This window comes from Leuciscus leuciscus (assembly GCF_965113295.1).
Source record: "Leuciscus leuciscus genome assembly, chromosome: 5".
Taxonomy (NCBI): Eukaryota; Metazoa; Chordata; class Actinopteri; order Cypriniformes; family Leuciscidae; genus Leuciscus; species Leuciscus leuciscus.
In genome coordinates this window covers 712970-725469 of record NC_138729.1, presented here as the reverse complement: position 1 = coordinate 725469, position 12500 = coordinate 712970, and the positions used below count along the sequence as shown (strand labels likewise).

The following is a 12500-nucleotide window of genomic DNA, read 5'->3' as shown; positions in this document are numbered from 1 at the left end:
ACAGTGACAGTATTTGTCCACTTGATGAAGGGTGATAAATCTCACTGGTCTCTGCTCTGCTGACCAGATCATTGAGTCGCTTCTCAGGCGCTGGTTAACTGACCACGAGCCTCTGTTGTTTACGTGTGAATTAACCCAGTGTTTGTGTCGGGCGCCAAACAGGACAGATGCGTTCAGTTATCAACATGTCTGAGGCATTAACACACACACAATTGAGCAACACACTGATAATTCAGTGAAAACAACAGCCTGCTCGCATTACACACTGATGTTTTAATCTAATCATTCCCCCCAGCCCCCCAAAAGATACATTTATATTTTAATAAGGTCAAGGGTGTTTGTCAGTGATTTAAAAATCACACTCTTTAGATATTCGATATGTTCTTTGTGTTTTGAACAATAGTGAGACTCACATCAGGGGAATAGGCCTATTTAAATAGTCGCGTTCAAGCGTCACGAGCAAATTCTTGCAAAGTCTTGCAATTTAGAGAGAGAAGTGTGTGTGTGTGTGTGTGTGTGTGTGTGTGTGTGTGTGTGTGTGTGTGTGTGTGTGTGTGTGTGTGTGTATGCTGAATAAAAATGGTTCCTGAATATAAAGTGATAATGCGATATATGTGCTATTATAAAATAAACTTTAGCACATTAAATTAAATCTCGCTGCGTTGCGACAACCCGTATTTGGAAGCCGTTAGGATTAATATATTTGCTTCTCCTTTTCTGTCTATCTAATCATTTATTGTACACCCTGTTTAGTCACACGCTGGTTGACTTCGTTATGATATCCAATTTTATAGTCAGTAGCTCTGAAATTGTTCAAATTATAAATAAAAAAATGAAAGCATAATTTATCCGTTCGGACACGATTAGGCTATTCGTGGTTTAAATTGTGATTTTCCACATAACATTAAACGCTGATGAAATGCAATATCTCCATATTAATAACATGCATATTAATTATTTTGACGCGCTTGTCTTTTCCCAGGTATAATAACGCTCGTGCGAAGCGAAACATGATGTTGTGTGCGCGAAACGAGGCCAACAGTGACGCTGTGCGCACGAGTCCTGGAAGTTCATGTTGTTCTCCGGGTCCCACAGCCCGACAGATGCGAGTCCTAATGATGTTGACATCTTCACACAACAGCGCTGTTTCGCGGCAGCAATAGAGTTCTCAAACACCTTTTTATAAGTCTGAAGTCTTTCCCCTCCACCCGACCTGTTAAAACCACGCCTACAGAGCAACACAATTGGTCCGAAAGCGTGAAAGAGCCAATCAACAGAGAGCTGGAGCTCGAAACACGCAACACATCCACACACACCGAAGCCCATGGAGTTCAGAAGCACTGGGAACATCTCCGTGCTGGACCCCGTTCTCCGCGGATCGTGTGTGAGATGTGTGTGTGTGCGCGCGACAGGACGAGTGTGTGCGCTCGTGTGAAGGTGTATCCCTCCAACAAGTAAAGACAGAGGAATTATTCCGAGGCAACGAAATATTTCAACACATCTCTTTGGCAGGACTCGGGACGATCTCATTATTATTATCACAGGAATGTCTGTTTTAAAGAAAGCTGAAGGAAACCGACACACACCGCGTATTTAATTTCATCTTTTATTTTTTCTTCTTCTCGATTTCACAGACAAGCGGCAGATTAATGGATAGCTGTTTCTCACTTAATCTTTTACACACTTTTTTTTTTTTTTTTTTTTTTTTGGGGAATCCAGCTATTGAGACAATTAAGAGTCTCGCGCACCGAGTGAGGCACTTCTCCAGCGCTGATTTTTTCCTAGCTGATTTCTGATTACTCGTTTTTAAGGAACACCGCGTCACCTCTGCAATCTGGACTTGGATGAGCTTTCCGATGAGAGATCCAGTTATTCAAGGATCCAGTATGGCATATCACCCGTTTTTACCTCACCGGAGTCCGGAGTTTGCCATGAGCGCGATGCTGGGTCACCAGCCGCCCTTCTTCCCGGCCCTGGCACTGCCACCCTCGGGCTCGCTGGCGCTGGGAAAGCCGATCATGGAGCAACTGATGACCGCAGATGCCGGCCTCCACTTCTCCTCTCTGGGACACCAGGCCTCGCATCTCGGGCCTCTGAAGACACTCGAGCCCGAGGAGGAGGTGGACGACGACCCGAAAGTGCACCTGGAAGCCAAGGAACTCTGGGATCTGTTTCACAAGCGCGGCACAGAAATGGTCATCACGAAATCTGGAAGGTAAACTTGGAATTATTCAATAAACGAGCCGTGCTTTCAATTCCATCAAGTCAAATAGCCTAGCTAGGAACCGAGATTATAGCCCATATCAGATATAATTGTTTTATTGGTTTAAGTGACTCATGGGTTTCTTTAGAAGAGCAATTATGGGACACGGGATGGGCTTTTTATTGTTTCTTTTATTTCTGTTTGGGAAGATGCAAATGTTTCTAGAATACAACCCAACTTGAATAGGCCTAAAATGCTGGGTTTTTTCAACCCATGTTTGGGTCAAATATGGACCATTGGTTTAATCTTTTTAATTACATTTTTAACCCAACGGTTGGGTTTGTCCATATTTGACCCAAACATGGGTTAAAACAACCCAGCATTAGCTATTATTTTTTTAGAGAGTAATCAAAAACCCAGAATTTTTTTAGAATAAAAAAATCATCGCTGGTTTAATCGTTTTAGCTTACACTCTAAATAATAATAATAATAATAATAATATTTAGAGTGTAAGCTAAAACGATTAAACCAGCGATTATTTTTATATTAAAAAAAAATCTGGGTTGTTTCAACCCGTGTTTGGGTCAAATTTTGACAAACCAAACCGTTGGGTTAAACATTTCATTAAAAAAAAGTAAACCAATGGTTTGGTTTGTCCATATTTGACCCAAATTTGGGTTGAAACAATGCTAAAAGCTCATTAAGCTAAAATGATTAAACCAGCGATGAATTTTTGATTACTCTCCAAATTTTGACAAACCCAGGCGTTGGGATACATTTTTAAATTAGGCTACATTTTAACCACACGTTTGTGTTTGTCTATTTTTGACCAATTGGGTTTAAACAAGTGTTGTGCATATGCGAAATGTGCTCCATAAAAGCTGATTTTGAACAGTGAAATTCACAGCTTGTTTTATAAAAAATATAGCCTATGCAATGCTGTCGAAATAGCACGTTTTGATTGTAACTTAGTTGTGCCGTTTAAATGTTGGATTGTTTTTCAAGTTAAGGCTAATGGCTGGGCCTAATTTACACACACACACGCACACACACACACACACACACACACACACACACCAAAAACATCTCAGATGTCTGAAATTACTGTTTCTCTAAAGCAAAATCCAGTCAAGGAATTGTGCAGATTTTAGCCTCATGCACAAGCTTATCTGAAACATAGAAATGACTCAACTATGTTTTCTGTAGGCGAATGTTCCCTCCGTTTAAAGTCAGATGCTCGGGACTGGACAAAAAGGCCAAATATATTCTGTTGATGGATATTGTTGCGGCTGACGACTGCAGGTATAAGTTTCATAACTCTCGCTGGATGGTGGCAGGAAAAGCTGACCCCGAAATGCCAAAACGCATGTACATTCACCCCGACAGTCCGGCCACTGGAGAGCAATGGATGTCTAAAGTCGTCAATTTCCACAAACTTAAACTGACGAATAACATCTCCGACAAGCATGGATTTGTAAGTTAGCTACGTCTTTTTCAATTATTATAATAATTATTATTATTGTTGTTGTTCAGTGCTTGCATGTAGTATTTTTATACATGTTGATATATTGTTAAAGACTTTGCACTGTCAGGGAAATTTCATTTTAAATATGTGCATGTAAATACTATCCGAGCAGGGAAACGATGACAAAAGGGAAAACGTGTTAGTGCACAAAAACTGTGCAGAAAGTGTGCCTCATAAAAACGATTTCTTTACCCGTCATGAAAATGTAATTTGGAAGTCAGCTTCGGCTTTATTTATATTCCAGACGATACTAAACTCCATGCACAAATACCAGCCGAGATTTCACATTGTGAGAGCCAACGATATCCTGAAACTCCCGTACAGCACGTTCAGGACATACGTGTTCCCCGAGACGGACTTCATCGCGGTCACTGCCTACCAGAACGACAAGGTGGGTCACCACGAGCTTTCTGGGGCGAGTCTGTCTTAACACTAAATGTTTACCTACAAAAGTACATTACAGAAGGTGTTTTCAGTGCTTTGGTCATAAACGTTCTTGTAGTTATTATATGCAGTGCATTTGTACTCTGTAATTATTAGATTTATCACTGTGAGGCCTACATCATATCGCAAAGCCTTCACCCATGGAGAATAATGCAGAATACGCACACACACACACACACACACACACACACACACACACACACACACACACACACACACACACACACACACACACACACACACACACACACACACACACACACCATCTTCCATTTAATTATAGTTATTCAAAAGTTTGTTAATGGAAACGTGTGTGTGTGTGTGTGTGTGTGTGTGTGTGTGTGTGTGTGTGTGTGTGTGTGTGTGTGTGTGTGTGTGTGTGTGTGTGTGTGTGTGTAACGTGTAGTAGTTGGCAAAAGATGCTTTTGGGAAATGCACCTCTGAATGAGTTTCTTTTTTTTCTTCTTTTTTTATGCAGAAGGGTTGTAAGGGGAGAGAATACAGATTGTACAGTAAAAACCCATTATGTCTATGGAGAGTCCCCACAAAGATAGAGAAGCAGTGTGGGTGTGTGGGTGTGTGTGTGTGTGTGTGTGTGTGTGTGTGTGTGTGTGTGTGTGTGTGTGTGTGTGTGTGTGTGTGTGTGTGTGTGTGTGTGTGTGTGTGTGTGTGTGTGTGTGTGTGTGTGTGTGTGTGTAAGAATGAGAAGGAAGGACTGGCCATAGTGGGAGGTTCTGAAGAAGAGAAAGAAATTGTACGTGTGTTTATTTATTAGAAAACGGCTGAAATATTAACACTCCAGGAAACTCCAGGAAATGTTACAACATGAAATGCTTATGGGGTGACAAGGAGGAGAGAATGAATTCATGTTGTGGGGTTGTCGACATAAAAAAAAGTTTCCAATATTTATGAGCTGGAAATGCCTCCATTTCTTCCTAAAAAATCCCAGTGATGCCTCTGTGAAAATAACTTAAAAGGTTTTAGACAAGTCACTGCAAGCATCATATTTTGTATCTTCAAAGAAAACAAGCTTATAGGCCAGCATATTATACTATAAAATATCAAAGGTGATCGCAATGAGTCATAGAGACCTAAAGTGCCTGTTGAATATGTTTCAATATGCTATAAATACGTGCAAAAAAGAGTATCCAATAGGTTGATGAAACTGAAAAACATGCAAGTTATCTTTATTCAAGCTATACCGATTACCTGTCATTGCGTTTCAGATAACTCAACTGAAAATTGATCACAATCCTTTTGCGAAAGGATTTCGTGACACTGGAAATGGGAGACGCGAAAAAAGGTAGGAGAGCCCGAGCTGCTTATTTATAGCATTCCATAACATTCTGAAATTCAGAACACTGTTACTTATTACAAATGTAATAAAGCATTTATTTCGTTAAATAAAAATAAAATAAAAAAGATTACATTTCGTAATGAAAAACTCACGAACATATTGTTTTTCTCCAATGCAATTATTAGTTTGTTTGCACTGACATTTTTCCCTCAATGTTCTGTCTTCGAAAACGATTTAATACAGAAAACAGCTGGCTCTGCAATCGATGCGTTCATATGAGGAGCAGCAGAAGAAAGAAACCGGGACATCAGACGATTCCTCTGGAGAACAAGCGTCCTTCAAATGCTTTCGCCAGGATTCTTCTCCTGCGGTCTCAACTGTTGGACAGAACAACTTAAAAGGTATAATAATCAGTAAGACAAATTTGTTTTCTCTCTGATCAAATCAACATTTTCTCCTTTGGAATGTCCTAAAAAAAAAAATGTGACTCAATGACAATCGAATCTTCCGATTATTCCGATACAAAGCGTTTGCTTTTGTCCGAAAGTAGAATCTCCACACGAATCTCTTGTAATGCATGTTTGTACCTGATTAATTCAACTATGCTGAATTTCCTACGTTTAAAATACACTAGATTATTATTTATTTAGCGTGCATTTTGTGTCGCTTCTGACTGTATGTATAACTGAAATTCCCTTCCCGATTTTCCTCTCGCAGATTTCTGTGACAGCGATGAAGACAGTGACGACGAAGACAAAGATGGGAACGTGAAAGACGTGCCAGACTCGAGTAAAATCTCCACCACGACTGAGGACTCGAAGGATCCCGATGCGAGTTTAAGCAAAGGTGTGTTTGGGGAAAGTGAGAGGACTGAGAAAGAGAGTCCCGTCACGCAAATCTCGAGCACCACTCGCGAGCTCAAGAGTCCGACAGCCCGAGATCAGGCCAAACCCGACGAATCCCGGACAGCCAGCAAAGAAAACTACATGCCATTGACTGTCCAAACAGATGGCGCCGCGCACTTGAATCAAAACCACTTGCACAGTTTCGGATTTCCGCAGGGTTTGGCCGGGCAGCAGTTTTTCAATCACTTGGGCGGTTCAATCACCCATCCTTTCCTCTTACACCCGAGCCAGTTCAGCATGGGAGGCGCGTTCTCCAGCATGGCCTCAGGGATGGGCCCTTTACTGGCCGCAGTGTCCTCGGGAGGGGTCAGTGCGATGGACCCCGGGAGCATGTCTTCACCCACGGGCCCCCCGATGCCCTTCCATCTGCAGCAGCACGTGCTCGCGACTCAGGTAAGACTGAGCGCATGAAAATGCGTGTCTATAGCACGAATTGCATTAATAGTGCAATTTATACGCAAAAAAAAGAGAGAGTTTTTACGTGCATATGATACATGCATGCTTCAGTCCTGATCATAACCCTGGCAGGATGTTTATGAAGTATTTTAGCGCTTTTTGTGTTTTTGCATATGATACGCACTGTACCCCTGGGGTAGGATTAGTGGTGTGGAGTGCGTGTGTATTACACGCGAAAACTGCGTATCATATGCACCTAAAAACTCTTTTTTTGTGTATAAATTGCACGATAAATGCCATTCGTGCTATAGATACGCACTTTGATGAGATCGGGCTGATGCTTCAGTGCTGATCATAACCATGGCAGGATGTTTATGAAGTATTTTAATGCTTGGTGCATTTATGAGTTTTGGATGAAAAATCGAGGCGTGGCAAATCTTGCAGTGTTTAAGTGTCTTTGTTGCACAGTCCATAAATTGTCAGCAAATATAGAACAACTGACAACTGTTGCTCGAGATTAGCAGTAAAGATGTGTGCATACAGCAATTATTTCATAAAAAAGATAAATATGTTCACGCCTATTTTCTACCTATATATATTTATATAGGCTATACACTAGTCAGCATTTGAAGTGGATCAAAACCTTTTATCAAAGTTATACATGAATTTTGAACAATACCCGTTCTTGTCTTAAACAACTTTGATGAACTTTTTTGATCCACGTCAGATGCTGACTACTGTAATATAAACCTTCATAAACCTCGCGGTTTATATTTTACAGTATAATAACTAAATCAACTAATGTGTGTGTGTGTGTGTGTGTGTGTGTGTGTGTGTGTGTGTGTGTGTGTGTGTGTGTGTGTGTGTGTGTGTGTGTGTGTGTGTGTGTGTGTGTGTGTGTGTGTGAAGAGAAAAGAGAAAAGAGTGAATATAAATATCTATAGATATAGGAAAACGAAAAAGCTTGATACAGTAAAGAGGGAAGGCTATATTCTGATTTTCCTTTAATCACAGAGTTGTTGAACTGTGAATTTTGAATTGCACATTTTTGACCTCATTTTAAAGAGGCTATCCATTTTTCGTCGCCATTAACGTATAAATTCACGTGTTGATTCGAAATACATAGTCAACATTTAAAGTGGATCAAAACCTCATCAAAGTTTAAGGCGACATGAATTTTGAACAATACCCGTTCTTGTATGACAACTCTGATTAGTCAGTGTGCATCACACATATTGCACTAAGCCACTTTTTTCCCCCCTCTGGTGTTGGTGTGAAAACGTCATTTTATAGGCTATCCAATTTTCGCCATTGACGTTTAAATTCACGTGTTGATCCTAAATAAGTAAGTTTGCATATTGCACTATATACGCCAGGGGACAGCGTGTGTATTTGGTTAATCTCTCTCTCTCTCTCTCTCTCTCTCTCTCTCTCTCTCTCTCTCTCTCTCTCTCTCTCTCTCTCTCTCTCTGTCTCTCTCTCTCTCTCAATTCAATTCAAATGTGCTTTATTGGCATGACAATTATTTAAATGTATTGCGAAAGCATTTCCAATCATCATACATAGGCTAGCCTACATACAATAAATAGATAAATGAATGAATAAATAAAATTAAATAAAATAAAATAAAAAGGTAGAACAATTCATCACCATTTCGGGAATTCTATGAACAATTTCGCATTCAGTGAGTGTTTGCGCGTGTGTGGGTGTGTGTGTGTGTGTGTGTGTGTGTGTGTGTGTGCGTGCGTGTGTTGTGTGTGTATGAGTGAGAGTGTGTGAGCGCATTGCTGATTCTCTCTCTCTCTCTCTCTCTCTCTCTCTCTCTCTCTCTCTCTCTCTCTCTCTCTCTCTCTCTCCAGGGTTTGGCCATGTCCCCGTTTGGAGGTCTGTTCCCGTACCCGTACACATACATGGCCGCCGCGGCCGCTGCTCAGTCCTCCTCCTCGGTTCACCGGCACCCGTTCCTGAACGCGGTTCGGCCCCGGTTACGGTACAGCCCGTACTCTCTCGCGAGCGTCCCCGACAGCACTCTCCTCACGACGGCCATCCCAGCCATGGCGAGCGGTACCGTGGACCCGAAGAGCTCGAGCCTGGACTCCGAGGTCACCAGCCGCTCGCCCGGTTCACCGAAACCCTGCGGAGAGCGGGACTCGAGCTCCGAGTTACAGAGCATCCAGCGACTGGTCAGCGGACTCGAGTCCAAACCGGACCGCGCTCGCAGTGTCTCTCCGTAGACCCACCCGGCACCCGTTCCCGTTCACAACACGGACCTGCATCGGAGAATCACGCTTAGACTCTAAATGCACTTTGGTGAAACTAAAATAAACACGTGACATGTTCTTTTGATAAATTAAAACAGTAACTTTGGCTGAATCTGAAATCCCTCCCTAAACCCTCATTCACTATTCCCTACGTTAGTCCACTAGTACTGTTCACTTGAAGGAGTGAATGAAAACGAGTGAGTGAATTTGGACAGCCGTTGAGCGAGCACAAGCTCGTTATTGTAGTGCACTGCGGGATTGAATAAGTGCACTCAATAGTCAAGTCAAGTCAAGTCACCTTCATTTATAGCGCTTTTAACAAGATTGTTTCAAAGCAGCGTTACGTCCACTGGTTTCGGACACCACATAACGCCCTATCTGGGGGTGTAGGGGTAATATGGATTCAGCTTTTGGGTTTTTTTCTCCTCCCTCCCAAAAATTTGAATACCAGAAGTATTGAACAGCGAACAGTTTGCCAAGAGACTGAATAAACGAATACAGCTGCTGCTCCTCTGTGTGTTGTATACGTCAGGTTGACTGTGATTTAATTTAATATGCACTCTGATAGGTTATTGCTTTATTTGAATATGACATTAATTTATCGGATGTGTTTGAAAACATAGCCTACTCATAATTTAAATTCACCGGAGGCATATTGCATGTCAAAGACCAGACATAATCAAGACTGCTGTTTTTTTAGTTCACTGTTTTGTTCTAAGCGCAAATTCTCTGAAATCTACATAATTGTTTTAAGAGCATTGCAGTGTGACGGAGATTTGGCAGTAAACCCTTAAGTATCTTTACCTAGTATATATAATTGTATTATTTATTTTGTTTTCGTAAATTGAGGAAGGCAGTCTAGTCAAACATTTATGTTGTTTTAATCTGTCCAAATGTGTCAATCTTTCCACCGATCACTTCATTAACAGACGCGGTACTAAAACTGCTTATTAAATCCAGCTTCGAGATAAACTGGGAAAAGGGATCATGTGGATCAAAAATGGATCATATGATTATAATAAATACAAATGTAAATAACGATATATATAACATATTTATGTAATTATTTCATATGAATATTGCTTGTAAATATAACTGAGGATCTTTGTTTGTTTGTTTGTTTGTTTGTTTGTTTGTTTGAGGGAGCTTAATTTAATTTATTGTTGACATATATGTGTAAAATAGTTTGTGAGCATTTTCCATGTTGATTCTTTCACCCTAACACCACAGCGGAAAACATAATGTGCCATCGTTTGATTAACTGTTGTGTGTTTCAGTGCTTCGGTTCAGACAAATTAAAGGCGATAACACAATGCATCAATTGCTTGACAGCAATGACACTTTTCTTTCACATCAACTGAGAATGCTTTAGTCAAAGTGTGTGTTTGAACTGACTCTGTGTGACCCATGAGCCTAAACTGCCAAACAAGTGCAGAAAAGCGTAAGGAAATAAAGGTTTTCCATTGTGTTCGGACTCCAACGTGCTTCATTTGAGTCGATCTGATGACAAAACCTTCAACACGATAATTCAGCTTTATATATTTCTCTGACATTTTGAAAAGCACGATTGCAACTGCGTGTTTTTAACCAAATAAAACTGATCGCTTCTGTTATTAATGAATTCCCACAGTGCGTTCAAATAAACGCACTAATCAAAATGAAGTGATTCTACTCATAATAAAATAATTCATTCTAATGTTGAATGTCAAAAAACCTGAAGCTGTCACAGAATGAACTCTTCCCCGTCCATCGAGCTTCATAAGGCCCGTGTGCGTGTTTATTAGATCGATGTGAACCTGAAAGAATGTAAAATTCACTCTCTGGAGCCTCGAGTCAGAGTTTATCAAGAGTGTATCTTTATTTGTATAAAGTAAGGTTAATAAGTAACGGCATTGGCGCTGAAGAACAGTGGTAAACAGCGTGTAAACTATCGCAATTGCTCCTTCTATTGCTCACCTGGCGCCTCTGTTATCAGACTCGTGTTTATTACACGTCTGAGTCGTGCTGAGATCACCTCGAGATAGCGCCACCCAGCGGTCAAAGAGCAAAGGACAGCTCACACACGCATGCATGTTCTCGCCAGGGTTCGCGTGACAAAACTGCCTATTAAAAGTGTCTTTAATTAATATATGAAGGAGTTCATTTACAGCAAACAATGCTGAGCGACACGAAACAATATATCAATTACGAATCAGTGGATTCTGAGCTAAATATGTATCGCTTAAACTTCTCATAGGTCAGACTGGGTTTCAGTGTTTGACTAATATAGTCTATTAAAACAATACTAGTCGAAATCTAAGAAAACTTCTCCGTGTTCTTTATCAAAACACTAAATTAAAAAAGCGGAGGAGGAATGATTATTTAGAATATATGAATGTTAGATGTCAGACATGGACAATCTTTCATAAATGTTTGGTGTAACTGAGATGGAATCTGTAGAAGCACACAAGCTTAAACATATCCGTCATCATATCGTTCTAAACCAGAACGCATTTATGTCTTCTTTATAACACAAATGAAGAAGCCTCAGTTTTTCTATCATCGCTCTTCAAAATAACCTCTTGTGTTCAAAGAAGAACTAAAGTCATGTTTCGGGAGTACATGACAGAATTCACACCAAGTCAAAAGATTATGAGATGCATAATATAGGCTACAAATAATTCAATCAATCAATTTTTTTTATTTATTTTTTTACGACATAATAACATAAAATAAAACAATAAAATAAAAATCGAATGAGAATAGAATAAGACCACGGATAACCTAAAGATTCTAATTCAATATTTCCAGAAGGTTATTCACAGATGGGACTATTAGATCATGCTTAAATGACTCATATTGGATTGGTTCCCAATTATAATAGTTTCACCTAAATATTAAATAAAGGATGAAAATGAAAGCGTGACTGAGCCTGTAATCGCGAAACGCTGGTTATGGTTTGATTGCTGTCGGGGAAAGTGTAATAAGTGTGAAAGGCAAATGTTCAACGTTGCAGTCATTCCCAGTAGCAGAGCTGGTAATCACGCTGGAAGATCTGGAGTTTGAGAGTCATACTCTCTGTGTTCGCCTGATGATCGGGAGTATAGCGCCTCCTGCTGGAGAACTGAAGCTCTTTTATATGTTTGTGTGTAACAGAAATCTAAAGGGATCTGTTCATATTTCGAACTCTCTTTCTGTAGCAAAACTGATCGCTCCTGTTATTAATTCTTTACTTTCCATAAAGTGCATTTAAAGGGATATTTTATTTGTAAATAAACCCACATTTTAATGTCCTAGTAAAAGTATACTAAACAACTATTAGATCATGAAACAGGTTCATTAAACATGTATAGCCTACTCGTCTATCCATAAAGAAAATGCTTCGAAAATAAACTACACTGTACACACACACACACACACACACACACACACACACACACACACACACATATATATATATATATATATATATATATATATATATATATAT

General features: G+C 40.2%; 1 protein-coding gene and 1 long non-coding RNA gene across 4 annotated transcripts in view; both read left to right on the top strand.

The window, feature by feature from the left end:
• The window catches only part of tbx3a (T-box transcription factor 3a), an 18223-nt gene extending 7724 nt beyond the window's left edge, over positions 1–10499 (top strand). For all 3 annotated transcript variants that reach the window (XM_082170128.1, XM_082170127.1, XM_082170126.1), the window contains exons 2-8: positions 983–2215; positions 3410–3677; positions 3973–4119; positions 5399–5475; positions 5713–5870; positions 6187–6767; positions 8630–10499. In XM_082170128.1, coding sequence (XP_082026254.1) covers positions 1845–2215; positions 3410–3677; positions 3973–4119; positions 5399–5475; positions 5713–5870; positions 6187–6767; positions 8630–9004 — 1977 coding nt within the window. In that variant the 5' untranslated portion in view covers positions 983–1844 and the 3' untranslated portion in view covers positions 9005–10499. The remainder of the gene's footprint in view (positions 1–982; positions 2216–3409; positions 3678–3972; positions 4120–5398; positions 5476–5712; positions 5871–6186; positions 6768–8629) is intronic.
• LOC309498253 overlaps positions 1–12500 on the top strand; it is a 236190-nt gene that overhangs the window by 165527 nt on the left and 58163 nt on the right. The window lies entirely within an intron of this gene.